Below are 18,208 nucleotides of genomic sequence, written 5' to 3'. Positions count from 1 at the left end.
TAGAAAATCCAACTGAATATGGCATATGGAATATGGTTGCTGGACTACTCTGAGCTGGTCATTAACTAATCCAAGATGGTCATTTGCTGGAAGCTGCAAACTGGTAGAATATCTTGGAACAGCAACAAACCACTACCAGCTGTTCATGCCAGTTTAATGTGGACACAATGCTTTTCAGAACATTGTAGTTGGTGATACAACTAAGAACCTGCTTATTATATTATATTATATTATATTATATTATATTATATTATATTATATTATATTATATTATATTATATTATATTATATTATATTATATTATATTATATTATATTATATTATATTTTATTGGATTATTTAGTAAACAGTATTTTAATCACATCATTAATCCTCATTAGCATACAAAAGTGCTTTGAACTGCAGAATACACAAAATAATATGTAAATCAATCTGAAAGAATTCATAAATCATTCATTATATAATTTATAATTGATAAATAATTTATTTTTCACTATATATATATATATATATATATATATATATATATATATATATATATATATATATGTAAATGTGGTCTATAATGAAACTCCAAAGCCTTTGCTAAATTACACCGATCATCTGAAAGAGACTCAGTAAAACCACTCAAAACTGTATATCTGAAATGACAAGTACTTTGTCTTGTCAAGCAAAAGCTTTTTTAAATATTCAAAAATGATCTTTAAGTGGCCGCACTCCCATTAGAGTTTCATCATGTGACTGCCTTTTTCTGCAGATAACCGGAACTGCCCTTGAGCAAAGTGCTCAGTGAACCGTATCATTTCTCAGAGTCAGAGTATAAATTTTAAGTGCATTTTCTTCTTTATGTGTTAAAGGTGGCATGGTCATGCAGCTGAGCATGCAGAGTTAACGTCAATTTTCACAGGTCATATATATACACAGTGTGTGTGTGTGTGTGTGTGTGTGTGTGTGTTTGTTTCAACAGGAAGAGAGCCGAGAACCAGCCTTCAGACTTCAAACACAGACCAACATCAGCAGAAAATACAGAATCTGATCTGGAATCAGTTAAGGAACCTGACACCCATTGGACGGATGTAAAAAGACACAGCATGACTCAAACCGGGCAGGAAGTCAGCAGGGACGCCACAGGAAAGAGGCACAATATATTATTACTGTGGCAATTCAGCACACATTCAAAGCAGTGGCTGACGTCAGATTGCCAGTGTCAGTTACATTGAAATCCCTGTCAATACGAAGCAATTAATGAAGCAAAGACTTATCATTAGATTATTCCTTCCAAAATAAAGAAGATTTTAAACCACCAATCTTTTGGGAATAGAGATAGCAACGGAAGTGATGGCTAGCAATTAGAGGTTGCAAATACAGAACATGAATATTAAGATGGGATGTAAACGTGTGGCTACCCGCTTTCCAGGTGACTGAAGTCCAACAAGTTAAACTCCCTGTTATCCTGCGAATGATAGATGGTATCCACATCCTGAAAGGGCAAAAGAGATAGACTCAAAAAGGAAGAAAACATATTTAGAGTGCAATAAAAGCAGAGGATATTTTTGTGGTCAACAGGAAGCGCTTACCCACTGCACTTCCTCTTTACAGGTAATGCCATTGTAATCGCACAGAGCTGCATATGTCTCAGAAAAGCCCCCTGAAATGGGAAAAAGAGAAATAATGTGCCTATCAATGAAAAACTGTCCTACCTACACTCATGCACATAAAGGTTTTTCAATGATTGCTAGAGTACTTCAAGCCAAGAACTCTCATATAAATATATTTTTAATGTCACATTATAGGTTCTTCATTGATTTCTGGATTCTTTAAAAAAATCAGTAAATACATTTCTTTCTTAATATTAAAGAATAAAAAGTTTCTATTGGATCTTAAAGGAATAGTCTCCCAAAAATTGCTTAAAATTGAGTCACCCTCAAGCCGTCAATGATGTGAATGAGTTTGTTTCTTCATCTCAACCATTTGGGAGAAATGAAGCATTTCTTCACTTGCTCACCAATGTATGCTTTGCAGTGAATGGGTGCCGCTAGAATTAGAGTCCAAACAGCTTATAAAAAACAACACAAAAATCCAGTCCATCAATTAATATATTATGAAGTGAAAAGTGTTTGTAATAAACAAAACTGTTAGTCAGACCTTTTAACTTTTGGCAAAAATACCAGTCAATAATCTATACATCCACCAGTGGAAAAAGTTAATCCGCTGTTCTCTTCTCAAATCAAAATGTGTTTCGGAGTGTTTCTGTGGATTTGTTTATTAAATTTAATTTATGAACTGGAGCAGTGTCAATTATATGGGTTTTTGTAATGTTTTTATCAGATGTTTGAACTCTGACGGCACCCATTCACTGCAGAGGATCCATTCGTGAGCAAGTGCTACATTTCTCCAAATCTGCTCCGGTGAAGAAACAAACTCATCTACATCTTGGATAGGCTTAGGGTGAGTAAACTGTCATCAAATTATCATTTTTGTGTGAACTATTCCTTTAAAACTTGTTTCAGTAAAAAATTCTAATCCTTAGGACCCACTGCTTTTGTCACATTTTGTATTTCTTCTTTATTTAACACATCTGATTCACATCATCAGCTAGTTAGGAGAGAGACAGATGTTTGTAATTAGACTGATTGCATAACACAGGTGGACCACAGTCAGATCCTTTACACCATTTACACAGACAATATGACAATCTATTTTAATAATATCTGCCAGGAAGTAGGGGGTGTTTACAGTATGTGCTGTCTTCCAAAAACAAAAAGAGATTTAAAGTGTTCTCTTATTGCATCAAGCATATAAAACAAGTCCAACACAAGGACTACTGTGCATTAGCACACTGCATCTCTCCCTGTCACCGTATGAAGGGCACTGAGTAATTTGCATAGGCTTTCTTATACTCACTATCACTGGTTACTATTATGAATTGTATTTTATTTTATTTTTTACTTTTATCATTCTTACTTGATCTTTTGTATTATTCTTTTTGTTGTTTTCTTAATTTATGCATTTGGCACAGTATTTTTATTCTGTCCTTCACCGTCTAGCACTGCAGCTAGCAAAACAAACACTGTTATATAATTTGGCATGAACAGCAAAGCGCACCAAAGTTGATGGCATAAATGAAGTGCATGCATTCAAAATATTCTGTAAGATGACGGCAGTGGAAGAAAAGAGATTAGAAAGATTAATATCTGGTGTATAATAAAAATATTTATGAGACTGTGTGGATGCATGAACTACGGTATATGTACTTCTATTTCTCTCACCACATGCCCTTTGCGTCTCCACCGAACTCTCAGAGCTGGGAGAAAATTTCCGATTTCCGTCAGTAACATCTCCATCTGCGTGAAAGATGGAGGGGCTAAAAAAGAAGAGGGAGGGGGAGAGGGGGATTCACAATGCATCAGAATCTCAGTTATTCTGACCCAGCATGTGAACACCTGGCCAAAGAGCTGAAACGGGAAAGAGAGCGAGAGAGCTGAACACAGAGACAGAAAAAGAGCACTATTATGCATTGCACTAATCTCCTCCAGTCTGAATATGAGAAAATCTCTCAATTAACTGCTCAGCAGTACCTTACACCCCTGCTGCTCTAACAGATACTGACTCCTATAGGCAGCATTATGGATTCTCCACAAAACTACATTATCACTACGAAATACTTTGCAAAGGCCACAGAAATTAGATTTGCGTCTCTGTTCGGATGGCGTGAGCAAATATAGGCCACAACTGGGCTAGTCTCTGCCTCAGACGTCACCATTATGCGGTTCTGTCAAAATGTGGCTATGCAGGACCACGGTAAACCTGTGGGTTTCTTGGGACACCTACGTGTAGATGGAGTTGTTGAAGATCCGAGAGAGAGCAAAGTTGATGTGGCTAATCAGCTGATCCAGGTGGTCATTAGACTGCAGCCTCAGGGAATATGTGGACTTGTCTGTTTCTATGACAACCTGTGAAGGGAAGAACATGCTTTAGAGAAGCAAAACGATGGAGCGAACAAGTGAGAGGAAAATCTGACCGCAAAAGCTGAAACGCTTTTCCTACTTGATTATCCGGGTGGGTGTTCATTGCCCGAATCTCCAGGAAGTTGAACGTTTGTTCCACCTGAGGTGAAAATGAGCATCTTCCTACATAAGTCATGCTAAACCAGATTACTGCAGTGCTTTGAGACGGAGCAGACAGGTGGTGCGTAATTGCCTACCGTACCTTGGTTGGTATCTTGGGGGCCATGAGGTACAGCCGCCATGTTGCCAAGACCTGAGAGACAAAAGAGCGGATGAAAGCTCAATAAATAAAGTGTAAGATTAAGTAAAAAGTCCAAGACAATGTTCAAAGGAATTATGGTTTAGGTTTCTCTGGAGAACAGCCTGTTCAACTGAATCTAATGGACAGCAGACATTATATAAGTCATGAAGCAGTTTCTGGGGAACTTTACATTACAGCATTTTGTCTTCTGACCTCTCTACTCATAAAGATAATATTACAGTACAAATGGGCTCATGTTTGTTGAAATGTGAATTATGCAGCACAAGTGTATTTGTATCCTATAAAACCCACCGTATCATATTTGAAACACACATTTTTAAGGTATGAAAGATATACCATGATGAAAACATGCCTTCTATCTGATTGATAGTTTATAATTTTTTAAACAAATAAAAAGACAATTTTAGGTCACTGTACACATTTTTGCTTTTCAAGTTTTACTGATTTGTATAAAGTAAACATAATAATAACTTTTATATTATTTGTAATATTTTAAGATGAAATAATTGACTACCGTACCCTGGTTGGTATCTTGGGAGCCATGAGTAACGACCAGAGAACCACTTGTGCAAGTACGATGCAGGTTCAGCTGTCCCCTGCTCGGATCGAGTCGATCCTCAAGGCAGTCATGAGAATGAAATAAAGCCAGTCATTCACTGTCAAGCAGTTTCAGAGACTGCTGGGTCTGATGGCAGCTGCGTCCAATGTGATACCAATGTCTGCTGTACATGAGACCTCTAAAGGGGTGGCTTAAAACAAAGGGGTTCTCCCCGAGGGGAAACCCGCTTCGCATGTACAAGGTCACGCAGAGGTGCCTTAGACATGTCGAAGAAACCTTGGTTCTTGACTCAGGGCCTAGTGCTGGGAGCTCTTTGTCGCGTGTATGATAGTGACGGACGCAACCCTCACCAGTTGAGGAGTGGTCACGAGTGGCTGCTCTGCCTGCAGTCCGTGAATGGGACGCCATCTCATGTGGCACTTCAAGCGTTTCGACACAGTGTCTCCTTCCCTTCGGGGAACCATGGTTATATGCGTAACCTGAGACGTTACTAACTAAGTACACTTTTTAAGAATAATTTTACAATAATCAGAGGTTGAGGCTGAACCATATTTAAACACTGTTGCTCTAAAAAGAAAACATTATATTTTGCTATTGACCATCCTGAGTAAACTGAGCGAATGGAAGAAAATGGAAGAAAAAGAACAAATGCTTTCCTGCATCTTCTCTCAGTGAGATGTGGAAACAGATGCCTGCATTTTAATACACTGTGTTGTATTGTCTGTATCTCGGAAGATCAAAGTGTCTGAGGTTGTTCTAGTCTTACAGTTCTATAACAAAATTATAGAGAAACCATTTACACATGGGCACTTCTATGGGTGCTGTTGTTTATGGATTTCAAATGTGTACTGAAGTGAGGCAATCTGCATTACAGACAGATGAGTAGGCGCAGAGAGGAAGGAATAAGGATTTGTGTGATGTCTGGGGATTACAGAAACATAAAAAGAAGGATTGTACTATATTTTGAGAGTGAGTGTAAATGTGTGTGTGAAATAGCATGGAAAGGTCTGGAGGAACCTCGAAATCTCATTGATAATTTAAATTCTTCATTAGCACACTTCATTTAGGCCTTTGTCACACCCCACACACCAATCACTCCCTTTCTCATGATCTAAACCAGTAGACTTTAGCAAAGCAGGCCCATGCTCACAGGGACTGCAGGATGACTTAAAATGATTTAAATCAATAACAAATCATTTATATTAATGATATATTATACAGGGGTCATTTGAATGCTCAGTAAACAGTGGGGCCTTTGAGTCAAAAAGTTTGAGAACTACGGATCTAAACATCAACCAGTTTACATCTTACTGCCCTTTTTCCCTCTCCAACTTTCTTCCACTCATCTTGAGATGTTCTTTGTCTGATCTACTTTGTATATTCTCAAATCCTCGCTTCAATTCGACTCAAAAAATCCTGTTTCCTCTGATTCAGTGCAGCCCCCACAACCTAGGCCCCCTGGTTTCTTCATCCTCCTTCACTCATCTATTCTGTTTCCACCCTGTCGATTTCGATTCTTCAAGTCCTCCCTCCAATGTATTACTAATGGCACCCCACCAAGAAGAAGAAACAGAGAGATGGAGATCCCAGGTTTCTCCTTAATAAAGACTTTGTATAGGCTTTGATGGCTGGTATTCCTATAGGCTTTGATGGAGGCTTGGGTTGGATGTTTGGGTGGTTTGTGTAAAGGAAGTTCTTGATGCTTTGTCAGAGTTAACAGAGACACAACCATTGATTGCAAGATGACATTTTTAGAGTGTACCCCACCTCAAAACTCTATAATGGTCAGGAAAACTTAGTTATATAAATACGCTCCACAAGAGAGAGATATGATGCAAGAGAGACAGACAGAGGAAGGAAAAGTCAGATTGGCAACCAGAAAGTGTTGTCTACTCATCAAAGGCTTTACTATCAAAGGAAGCAGACACAAAAGATCGGCACATAAACAGCCACATTAATTATTAAAAGGCCACTGGGGTGTCTGGACTTGACCGAGTTTGCATGGATGGATGGAAGAGGGGGGACCCCCAATTAAGGAACGGATCGGAATACATCAAAGACTGCCTAACACATTGCATGGGTGGGGACCGCGGCTGATCGCATGGTAATGAATGCAGCAGTTAAGCTACGACGCGCATTACTCACCCTGCTGTTGAATGCAGACAGAATACGACACCCATATAATGATATCAACATTAGTATTCATTATTGGAACCGAGACCTGTTGTGCAAGCATTTTTGCGGGGAAAACTGTGGAGGACGGGCCCAAACAAGGTCGGATTTGTCTGCAACTACTCGTCCTCCGAGTAGGGTGTCAGAGGTCAGGCGGTTTGACTGAGACAGTCAATCACCGCATCCACTCGTTAAGGTGCGAAAAAAACACTTTCATCCAGCGATCGCAGATGTGGAGTCCGTGGCTTTCATAGGCCATTCGAGCCTGAGGAGATCAGACTGGTACAACACTTGCCCTATAAATCATCCACCACCTCTCAGTACCGACTTCAAAGAATGAGAGATATGAGGATGTGTGTGTGTGTGTGAGGGAGGTGGGGTTTGTGTGTGCAGAAGGGAGAGGGTTTATATTAATCATACGATGTCAGGAATCTGGCTTGACACTTCAAACACGACCCATAATTCAAAGGCTGTTGGGGACAAGTCAGCGCTGTGCCCAGGAGACTCTAAAAGAGCTGCAGATTGCTCCAAACGTGCCCCTGTACATCTCTTCTCAGACACATCACACCGACTTGCTTGGACGCAGGTATCATTGCCTAAGACGGACCCATTTCAGCTGTCAGCCTTTGTAGGTGAGAGGAAGAGTATGGATCTACTCCCGCAGCAGGTCTGAGTCTTAACTGTACTTAAGAAGCGAAGAGATGAGAGGAATAAAGAGTGAGAAAGAAGGATACAAGGAAGGATGTATCAGGGCTGAAATGCCATGTGCTCCAGATTCACTGATGATTAAAAGTATTGGAATCAAAGCAGCTCTGTAACTAAAGCCCAGAGTGAGAGAACAAGAGAGGAAATAAAAGAAAGATAAAAGGACAAAGACAGAGAGGAGGAGCTAAAGCTTGAGACTGGAGGAAGTATGTTACTTAAGTAGTTTTCAGCATTGCAAGCCTGTTCTTAATAAGTATTTTTGTCTCATTTTTAGTTAAATAGTAAGTTCACCCATTCATTTATTATTTATTCACCCTGGAATTGTTATAATGTAAGCCAACATCAAAAAACTAGTGGCGACGAAAGCAGATGGTGTTGTCGACTCGAGTCGGCAGCATTGGACCAAGAAGCTCCGCTTGAACACACCGCACAGAATACAGCTAAAAGCAAACACATGCGTTCTGCGAATGCGTGAGAGGAATTAACTTTCTATACCAGCAGCTATGAATAGTATTTATTCGTCATTCAAAAGGAGAAACCGAAACAAAGATATATGAGATAAACGCAGATCTACGAAATATAAACAAAGCAGTGCTTGCTTAGCATTTTGAATATCAGTAACGCTGATAACTTTAATAATTTTAAGTGGCTCATTTTGTTATGAAAACATTCACGTATTAGAATGATTGGGAAAGATCATGTAACATTGTCTGTACCGCCTTCATTTACAGTACGTGTTTGTTTTCATCAGATTCACTTTAATTCTCGGGTACTGACTCGTTCGCCAAACTGAACATCCAATCAGAGCTCACCTTCAAGCATGTGGTCCCGACAGCCATGTCGCCAGTTCAATATGTTGAATCTGGCAAACTGCCACTGACGTAAGCCTGACGTAAGCCTGACAAAAGCCGAAAAGTGAGCACACCAAACAAACTAGCCCGACCATTGCTCACCATCGGCCAACAGCTGACCGTCGGCTTGGTGTGTGTGTCCTGACCTTTACATACTTATTTTGGAACACAAAAGGAGAATTAAAAAAAAAAAAATGTTTTGCACTTATAATGGCAGTGAATAGTGACCAACGTCAAGTTTAAAAAAGTATCACTGAATAAGCTCTGTGGATGGAATTGTGGGTGGGGGGAGTGCATGTACAGTTCTCTCTCCACCTTCAATACCATGACTTGCGTGCCCTTGAGCAAGGCATCGAACCCCCAACTGCTCCCCGGGCGCCGCAGCATAAATGGCTGCCCACTGCTCTGGGTGTGTGCTCACAGTGTGTGTGTGTTCACTGCTCTGTGTGTGTGCATTTCGGATGGGGTAAATGCAGAGCACAAATTCTGAGTATGGGTCACCATACTTGGCTGAATGTCACTTCACTTCACTTTCACTTTTAATTGCTGTTAATAGTGTTCATCGTCTGGTTGATTATGTCTTGTATTAATTTTTCAGAAAATTCCTGTCATATGCGCATAAACTGACAGTCACCACTTATAAGCTACTACTAAATATTGTAGAAACTTAATTTTCTGTAAAGTTGCTTTGCAATGATTTGTATCGTAAAAAGCGCTATACAGATAAACTTGAATTGAGTCTAAATTAATTTTTCATCATCAGATTTCATTATTTCCTATATGTTTCTTGTAAAAGGAGGCTCTAATATTTAATAAAACTGATACTGGTCAGGATTCATCCTCATATAAAATAAAATCAACCACTTCTGAGCCACTATATCAACATATCTCCACATGGGGTGGGGGAACAGATTTTGGCATTGAATTGCTTGCCACTGAATTTTGTTCCTCCCATGTTTCTTATCCGAGCAGGTTCTAATATTTATCAAACTGATGCTGGTTAAGATTCATCCGCATACTTTCAAGCCACTACAAAAACATCTCATAGCATGGGGTGGTGGAACAGATTCCATTAGCTGGATATATTTATTAATTTATTTTGTTATTATATATTCATTTATTTGCTGCAGTACAAAAATAAATAAGTATTAAAGACAAAATTGACACAGAGGTTTTTACAAGATCTATTTAAGCCTGAATTTCAAGGCAGCGTTCAAAATTCTAATTCAAATGTTCCTGTGTAACAGTAATGGCCTTTGCCCTCTATTCTGAGTGCTTGATTCAAGTGCTGTCTTTCAGAGTATGCCACAATGATGCACACTTTTGAATGGAATCCACTCAATATCACACTATTGTATATCTCAAGAATATTTATCTGCTAAAAGATACATTTTAGGTATTTTGAAATATACTCTCAGCTTTAGGTCATACTCTGTCTTGCAGATAAACCATCCAAAAGTGATACTTTTTACACCATATACTCTTTATACTGTATATCTTATTCCATTTCTCTTCCTCTTCGGAAGTGGATCGGCTTGTCTCATCACATCCATCCAGACTGCAGTGCAATCCCCCATAGTCACTGCCTCTCAACATCTCCACAGGTTATCCTTGGACCGCAGACTTCTCCTTAAGCGCCTTGTATCACATTACTCGTCTTTACCCTGTCTCTACTATCATAATGCAGCAGTTGTGCAACTATAAGATACTTCTTAGACCAGAGAAAGCGCATTACCCTGAGCGGTACACCCATAATCCTTGTTAGTTTTTATATATAAAGATCTAATGTGAATTTATCAGCACTTTAAAGGATTATTCTGGGTTAAAATACAAGCTAAGCTACTTGCTGTAAACAATATATTGACACTTATGCAGTTATAGTGGAGGTATATGGGACAACAAACAACAGCTGCACCATAGACTTCCACTGTACTGTATGTGTATTTCTGTAAATATAATGTTAATGAAGTTTAATTGGTATTTATTCCAGAGTGCTGATTTAATAAAGATCATGTATGTTAAAGGTAAGTTTACAAATCATGACATGTATTTAATTTTTTTAGTCAAAAATTTATATTTTACAACAGTTTGCAATACCATGTTTAAACTAAAAAAAAAAAAGAACATAAAGCGTAAAGACAGTAAAGGCCATAAAGCTGTGAAGTCATAATACTACAAGATTAAAGTAGTAATATTTTGAAGTTAATAAAGTAGCATTATGACATTAAACCCATAAGGAAAAAATATAAAAGGGGCATTTTTGTAAAATATTTTATAGTGACTTTCTTCATTAAAGGCATGATTATTGAAACATGACAACTTTATTCTCAAAATCATAATTTTCTTTATTATTAATATTATTTTAACGAGGCACTAAAATGTTGTAATATTTAGGCTAGGTGCTGTGACTGTTCACTATTTCATAGTTTATAGTTTTACCCTTTTAAATGCCATTTTAAAAACTTTTTGCAATTGGTCCTGCAGAGTGACAAATGCACTTTGTCAAGTAAATGGATTAGAGTAAGTAAATTCCATCAAATATAATTAAAATTAGGTCATAAAACTGCACCCATAATAATGATAGAAATTCTATAACTAAAATTAAAAACGGAATTGTATAAGAATGAATATAAGTAGTTTTAGATTTATTGCACCACCAGTGCTGTCAACTGCCCCAAAATAGTCACATATATTTCAAAACAACAAAATCTTGAGAGAAATATCCAAATAAAATCACTGCGTCTGAATTTAAGCATGCCACTAAGCCAGTCATCGCAGCTAGGAACCGTTCCCCATGAGAACGCTCCAGCAGACAGGGTGGTGGTGCGGACAGCCTGGATCTGAGGAAGACTTCATATCACTCACTGTGGCGATCACAGCCTTTAATTGGCCTATTATTCCACAGGAGAGGAAAAACTGAAGCGACAGACCGAGATTAATAATTGAAGGGGAAGAAAAGGGGACATTTGGGGCTTCAAAACAAGCAATCTCCTCTGCCGCCCACCCCCTCGCTAGCTCTCTCTCTATTGCCCCCTCTCGTGATCCTCTCCCTGGTGTGTTCTTGTTCTCCAAGACCAGCTCTTATCCCATCCCCTCTTCCAACATCACACAATCACTCTCTGCTGTGGGTCTACAAAATATATAGTCTGTATGTGTGTGCGCACACAAGACTGTGTGATCTCCAAGTGAATGTGTACGAAAAAGTGTGTTTGAGAGATTTTTTTAGGTCCGTGCCTAAAGGCTTGAGCTGATGTCTTGCTGAGTGCTCTATACAGCTGTATCGGGGCCAGAGATGTGCGTGTGTGTTTATGTGTGTGTGTATTGATGGATGTGCAGATGAGGGTGTGTTTTGTAAGCTGGTACAGTTGGCATTCTACTACATACACATACACACACAAAACCCCTGGGGTAAAGGAGCAGCGAGTGACAGACCACAAGCAAATATCTCTACATTGGGTGTGTGTGTGTGTGTGTGTACCCCCAAGCGCTTGTCATAGTGTCGGACCTACATTTAAATTTGCTTTGCTCTTTGGGCACAATTTCTTACCATCCACACCACAGTCATAAGCACATTAAACTACCGAAAAAACACACTTGACATCAATCTGACAGAACAGAGAAGCGAGCCTGAGTAAAGCATATAATGTGAAGAACAGAACAATGACAGAGAATGAAAAAAGAGCCGTCTAAGACACAGTGGAGAGGGGGAAGGGGATAGAAGATGAAAATATAAATAGACAGAGTCAGAAAGAGGAAGAGAAACAAAGGCAGATTGGCAGGGGGTGTGAGGTTAAAGGAATAGTTCACCACAAAATGAAAATTCAGTTTATTTGTTTTTACTGTAGACAGTATTCACTTTTAATGAATGGAAAAGAGCTGCAAGAACATTCTGCTAAACTTTTCTTACTGTGTTCCATAGATTCCAAATTATATGTGGCTGAGTACTGGCTGAACTTTCATTTGGGTGAACTTTCCTTTAATTTTTTTCTTTTAAAGTCTCCCTGCAGTCACTAATTGAATCACTTCAAACTTATATTTGAAAATGAAAATGATTTACTTAAACATTTTAACTCTGAAAATAATTTTTTCATGCCTTATAACGGTTTAAATATATAACTCTACACCCTGAACTCATTTATTATACACACAACCATGAACATGCAAATTAGCCCCCGCCTCCACTCAATCACACCAGCTCAGAAAAACTGCTCCACTCTCACTTGGCTAATAGAAGCAATAAACACTACACAATGACAAGTGCGGCTATAATGGATTAAAGTAGCCAGTTATTTTTGAACCACAAACAAATTCCGTTGAATACGTCATATACAAGTCAATGTAGCAGAATAGCAATGCTTTTTATAAATCGCTCTCTACATCATCGGACACATAACAGTAACTAATATCGTTGTGTAACTAATGTAACACAAACCACGTTCCTGTTCGCCATCTAAGAGAGTTAACTTCTGAAATCGGCAACCTTCGGTAGAAATGCTTTGCTAATGATATGAAAAATCCCATCCCAGTTGACGACAGTAGAAACAGGGTTGGATTCAAACCACATGTTTCAGAGACTGTTTTGCTACACTGCAGCTTTAAAGGGAACTCGCTGAGCAGTGGTGTTAACCAATTTTGTCTTGAAGCATATTAATAACACCAGACAAACAGTGTTAAAATGAGATTTTCACCACAGGGGGTATTTAATAAAACAAAATAAAACAAGATAATCTGAATACATTTTACAGGAAAATACTATTTCAGTTATTCCACTTGAAAATGTTACCATTAATTCACTGTTAGTTTCCAATTCCTTGTAATTATTTGTGAAATTTATCTGAGTCACAATTGTTTCTATATCAAGCGTAGAAAAGGAAGATCTCTCAGGGTTTGTGTCAACGACAGTCCATTGACACTCAGCAGGAAATGAGTTTGATTCCTCACCTCAGTCACCTCCTTCACTCTGTATGTGTGTGTGTGTTTGAAACCAATCTGGATGATTAATTTAGCTTTTGTGGCTCCAAACCCTGGCATTTCAAGTCTCCAGCTGCTTTCAGTGGTCTTGAAGTGACTATCACACACACACAAACACACACACTGGCATTCGTGTGCCACCTCTTCTCTCCCCATCCTATATCCCGCACACACTCCTTCTAGAGTCGGTCGGTCCCTCAGACCCAACAAGACTCAATGGCCGCAGTAATGCTCACAGCTCAGCAGGGGTCCAGTCTCCAACTATTTCTGTTTGTGTGCGCGCACAATCACACGTACATTGCTTTTATCATTGATTCCACTGCCCATTCTCCAAATGGACTTGGCAAAAACAACCCAACCAGCAGGCAGTAAACACTGCACACACCATTACAGAGGAGGAAAGGGTAAAGTCTCAGGCTCATTGTTTTTGTTGCTGCTGGATAATAGAAGCACAAAATAAAGGCACAGAGTGGATGCACATGTTTAGCCAGTGCTGATGGGTTTTAAAGGACTACTTCACTCCAAAAAAAAATGAAAATGAAATTTTGACCATTTCAAAACACATCTTCTTGTTTGTTCCAAACCTGGATGACTTTCTTTAGTGGAGCACTGTTTCAGAACAGGGACTGAAGCTTTCAGCTTGCAGTGAACACAAGGCTGCTTCAGTCAAGAGCTGAATGATCTGAATGAGTCATTCACGAATAAAATTAATTCAGTTTTTGAATTCAAGACAATGACTCAATGATCTAGTCAAAGCTAACTAGAAGTGAACATCATCAGTGAAGGACTTTTTAAATTTCTTAAACTGCCTTGCATTTCAGTCTGTTTACTTTGGAAAAAGTTAAGAAAATTTTTTATGGTGCTTTGGCAATTTTTTCTTTCTTTTTTTTTTTGAGCCCCGAAAGCTTCAGGGCTCTTTTGTAATTATATGTCAAATAAAAATATTGCCATATATGATACCTGATAAATGTTTATATGTAGACCTTAATAAAACCTATATGAGGATACATGCTGTTATTTATATTTAGAACATATATATTTTATGATGGATATATATGTACATGACACATGTCCAAAAATGTATCACACATACATAATCAAATATGTTGAAAGAAAATTTTGAACAACCTGATGATAAACGACGACACCATTTAATTTTTGTCAACTGTACTTTTATGGACATATGGCTAGTTAAATATGGAAGTTAAACGCAGTGCCTTACCAGAATCCGATCTTCTGATTTGCCACTCTTGTTTTCTACTTTGATAGCTCTCACCAACTTGATTGATGCCTTGTCGATAACTCGTCTGATGCTCTCTGCAAAATAGAAAGGCGATGCATTAATGGCTGGAGAAGCCCTCTGTCTATCTCAGACATATTTTCACTGCACACAGGGTTAGAAAATGACTGCTTTATATGCTTTATTTTTACACCTTGTCCACTTGTGTAGGTGGTCCTTCTGCATGCATACTGTACATAGCAACACAAATAAAATAAAAAAGCGAAAAGCAGAAAATAAATGAGAAAAGTCATACTTTTCATCTGGCTTCGCACATACTGTATATGACACCTGTGATCTAATTCCTGGAATATGCATTTTACACTTTTACCAAGAGGAAAGACTCAGAGAAGGAATAGAAAGCCAGAGCGAGCAGAAGAAGAAATAACAGAGGAAAGAGAGAGAGGGAGAGAAGGATCAGAGCAAGACAAACAGTTAATGCAGTCGCAATCAACTTTAATCTGTGTAAGACCCAATCACGGGATCCTAGGCTTTCTGACAGACTAAGAACAGCAAAGGGCCAAACTAGACCACATGTTTCCATTACAGCAAGAAACAGGGGGATAAATAAATGGGGTAGGGATATGTAAAAAGAAAGAGAAAGAGCAAAAGAAAATGGAACAAATGGAATAAGTGATGGAGTGGGATTTAGATCAGATGGAAGAAGTGGTGACTGAGAGAAAGATGGAGAGAGAGATCACATATTTGTGATTTTGCTCCCTTTTTAATAGGGGAATCTAAAAGGCTGATGTTTTCTAGCAGCACAGAACGTATTCAATCACTGTCCTTCATATTGTGGTAGGTGATCTGTCTTGCCCACTATTCCCCCATTACTAAACCTTTGCTAACTATTATTTTTATATCTAGTCTTATTTTTCATCTTCAATTAATGTTACCATTTTAATGTTTCATTTTTTTTTATGTGCTTATTGTTCCTTTTTTATTTTACTCTGCACTGTTAACTTTAACTGATTACATGCCATTCTGAAATGCTAGATACTGACCGGTCAAATATTTATCATGTAATAACTTAAATGTATATTTGTCCTACACTAAATACAGTTTCATGTTTCTCACATGACTCTATTGTCTCTTCCTTCTCACATAATCCAATAATCGCAGCTGGAGCTCAGTAATCTACATGCATTTATATATTTATTTAGCAGGTAGCCATGAATTAAGCTTGGTGTTGAGGTGGGTTTATTTAAATGATGACTGATTCTGCATTTTCCCCAGTTTATTGTTTTATTTTATTAGTAATTTTATCCTTTTAAAACATCAAAGATATTCGGTTAAAATTTAGATAGCATGAATTCAGGCGTATTGCTATTGATATGTTTATTGTCTAAAGCGGCATAATTGATTTGAATTTACTCTACAGTGTGTATGAGAAAGTTTAGGTTTTAAGTCGGGACTGTTCACCATTTTTGACTTTTCAGCTTTTCCAAAAGAAAAATAATATTAATACACCATCGTATCTGAGCTATTAGAATCTGTAGATTACTGCAAAAGTGCTGATAATGATACAGATGGTACAATGGAAGGCCACATGATGACTCACAATTCATCAAAATTCGCATCTCAAGTGACCAGTAATAGAATGAACAGTGTCACCCACACCAACATCATCACAAGCACCGCAAATGGCAGAATAATGCAATTGACATGAACTAAATAACTTAAACACTCCAATGTAATGTGCATAGCCTAATTAATACCAGATTTTATATATATATATATATATATATATATATATATATATATATATATATATATATATATATATATATATATATACATTAAAACAATTTCACACAAATAATAATGGGAATTGCACTTTCCCCATAAATTCTAAGTTCATTATACTTATAAAAGCTATAAACTTATCTAACCCAGAATATTTTACCCAAAATATTTTACCCAGAGCCATCGTCAGGGAAAGACAAATGGGAACACTGTCCCGGGCCCAAAGCAATGGGGCATATTAAGGTCACCTAGCTTACTGGTCCCAATAATTTGGTCCTGTGCCCTGTAAATTAAAGTGACAACCCTGACATTACCATAAAAGTATATGTATTGCCATGTTAAATACTCAATATCACTGTAAATTATAAGACAATAAAAACGCTTTATGGTAAGATAATGTGTTGTCTCATACTATATATGTCTATAGTTGTGATTCTGGACCACAAAACCAGTCATAAATTGCACGAGCATATTTGTAGCAATAGCCAACAACAATAAATAAATTATCGATTTTTCTTTTATGCCAAAAATCATTAGGATAATTTGTAAATATAATGTTCCATGAAGATATTATATACTTTAAACCCTCGGATTCCAGATATTCAAATATTGTCCTTTCCTAACAAACCATACATCAATGGAAAGCTTATTTATTCAGCTTTCAGATGATGAATAAATCTCAGTTTTGAAAAAGTGACTCTTATGACTTGTTTTGTGCTTTCCCCCAGTGCAATAAATTGAAATAGAGAGCGCAAACGCCTGGGAGCAGGACAGTAAATACTGGGTTAGTAATAGTGATTAATAACCGAAGGAAGATAATAATGTGTGAAGGTAATTAACAGTGAGAGCGCTCCAAATGACAAACTGCTAGTGTGTGTTCCGTGTGTCATTGTATGTGTCAGTAAGTGTGAGGACGCATCACCGTGCGCAAAGATGACGACCTCTATGATGAGTGTGTTCCATCAGCCCTGAAGACACACATGATGGATGTGACTGAAGTGTATCAGCTTCTCCGTGAACTTGCGTCAGCAGCTATACACAAATGTGTAAAGAACTGAAAGTAGGCTAACTCATATCTGAGACACATCAAAGAGAGAACAGCATTATATGTGCGCTCGGGCACACACAACTACCTACACACTGCAGGCGAACGCAACAGACACACACACATACAAAAATCCAACTGATCGATTTGCACAAATTTAGCCTTTTGAAGATGGACACGAAGTGACCGTCATTAAAGCGACGATATGCACACATGCTCACCCGCTAAATGAATGATTCTACCGTTAATCACATGCAATCTGTATGAGAAATCATTACATCTTCACAAATCTGCCGCCTTATCAAACATTCAAGGCTGTGAAGATTTCAAACCACTAAAACACAAAGCACCGGGCGCGAGCGGGGACGCGCTTAACAAATCCCACGGTGCGCGTGTCGAATGTCGGATAGGAAGAAGAAAAAGAGCGATTGGATTTAATCACCTGTCATTTCCCGACTCACGGGGAGAAAAGCAGTCGCGACGGTGTCTTTGGATGCCATGACGTCCAGCGCCCTCTCCTCTTCCTTTCCTTATCAAGCAGGAGCAGCTATAATGCACGCTCTCACTCAGCCAATGCCTATAAACATATCATACTGAAGAGAAGAGAGCCA

At 38.2% G+C, this 18,208-nt stretch overlaps 1 protein-coding gene across 2 annotated transcripts in view; it reads right to left on the bottom strand.

Annotated features, from left to right (window-relative positions):
• The window catches only part of carmil3 (capping protein regulator and myosin 1 linker 3), a 54,528-nt gene extending 36,320 nt beyond the window's left edge, over window positions 1-18,208 (bottom strand). The window contains exons 1-8 of one of the 2 annotated variants that reach the window (XM_052549212.1): window positions 18,040-18,208; window positions 14,750-14,844; window positions 4,210-4,260; window positions 4,048-4,107; window positions 3,832-3,953; window positions 3,255-3,364; window positions 1,578-1,648; window positions 1,407-1,480 (exon numbers count right to left, since the gene is read on the bottom strand). In XM_052549212.1, the coding sequence (XP_052405172.1) occupies window positions 1,407-1,480; window positions 1,578-1,648; window positions 3,255-3,364; window positions 3,832-3,953; window positions 4,048-4,107; window positions 4,210-4,260; window positions 14,750-14,844; window positions 18,040-18,097 (641 nt within the window). In that variant the 5' untranslated portion in view covers window positions 18,098-18,208. The remainder of the gene's footprint in view (window positions 1-1,406; window positions 1,481-1,577; window positions 1,649-3,254; window positions 3,365-3,831; window positions 3,954-4,047; window positions 4,108-4,209; window positions 4,261-14,749; window positions 14,845-18,039) is intronic. The other variant, XM_052549213.1, reaches the window with a different exon arrangement.

Source organism: Carassius gibelio, chromosome B2 (genome assembly GCF_023724105.1).
Source record: "Carassius gibelio isolate Cgi1373 ecotype wild population from Czech Republic chromosome B2, carGib1.2-hapl.c, whole genome shotgun sequence".
Classification (NCBI taxonomy): Eukaryota; Metazoa; Chordata; class Actinopteri; order Cypriniformes; family Cyprinidae; genus Carassius; species Carassius gibelio.
This window is presented reverse-complemented; position numbering and strand designations above follow the sequence as displayed.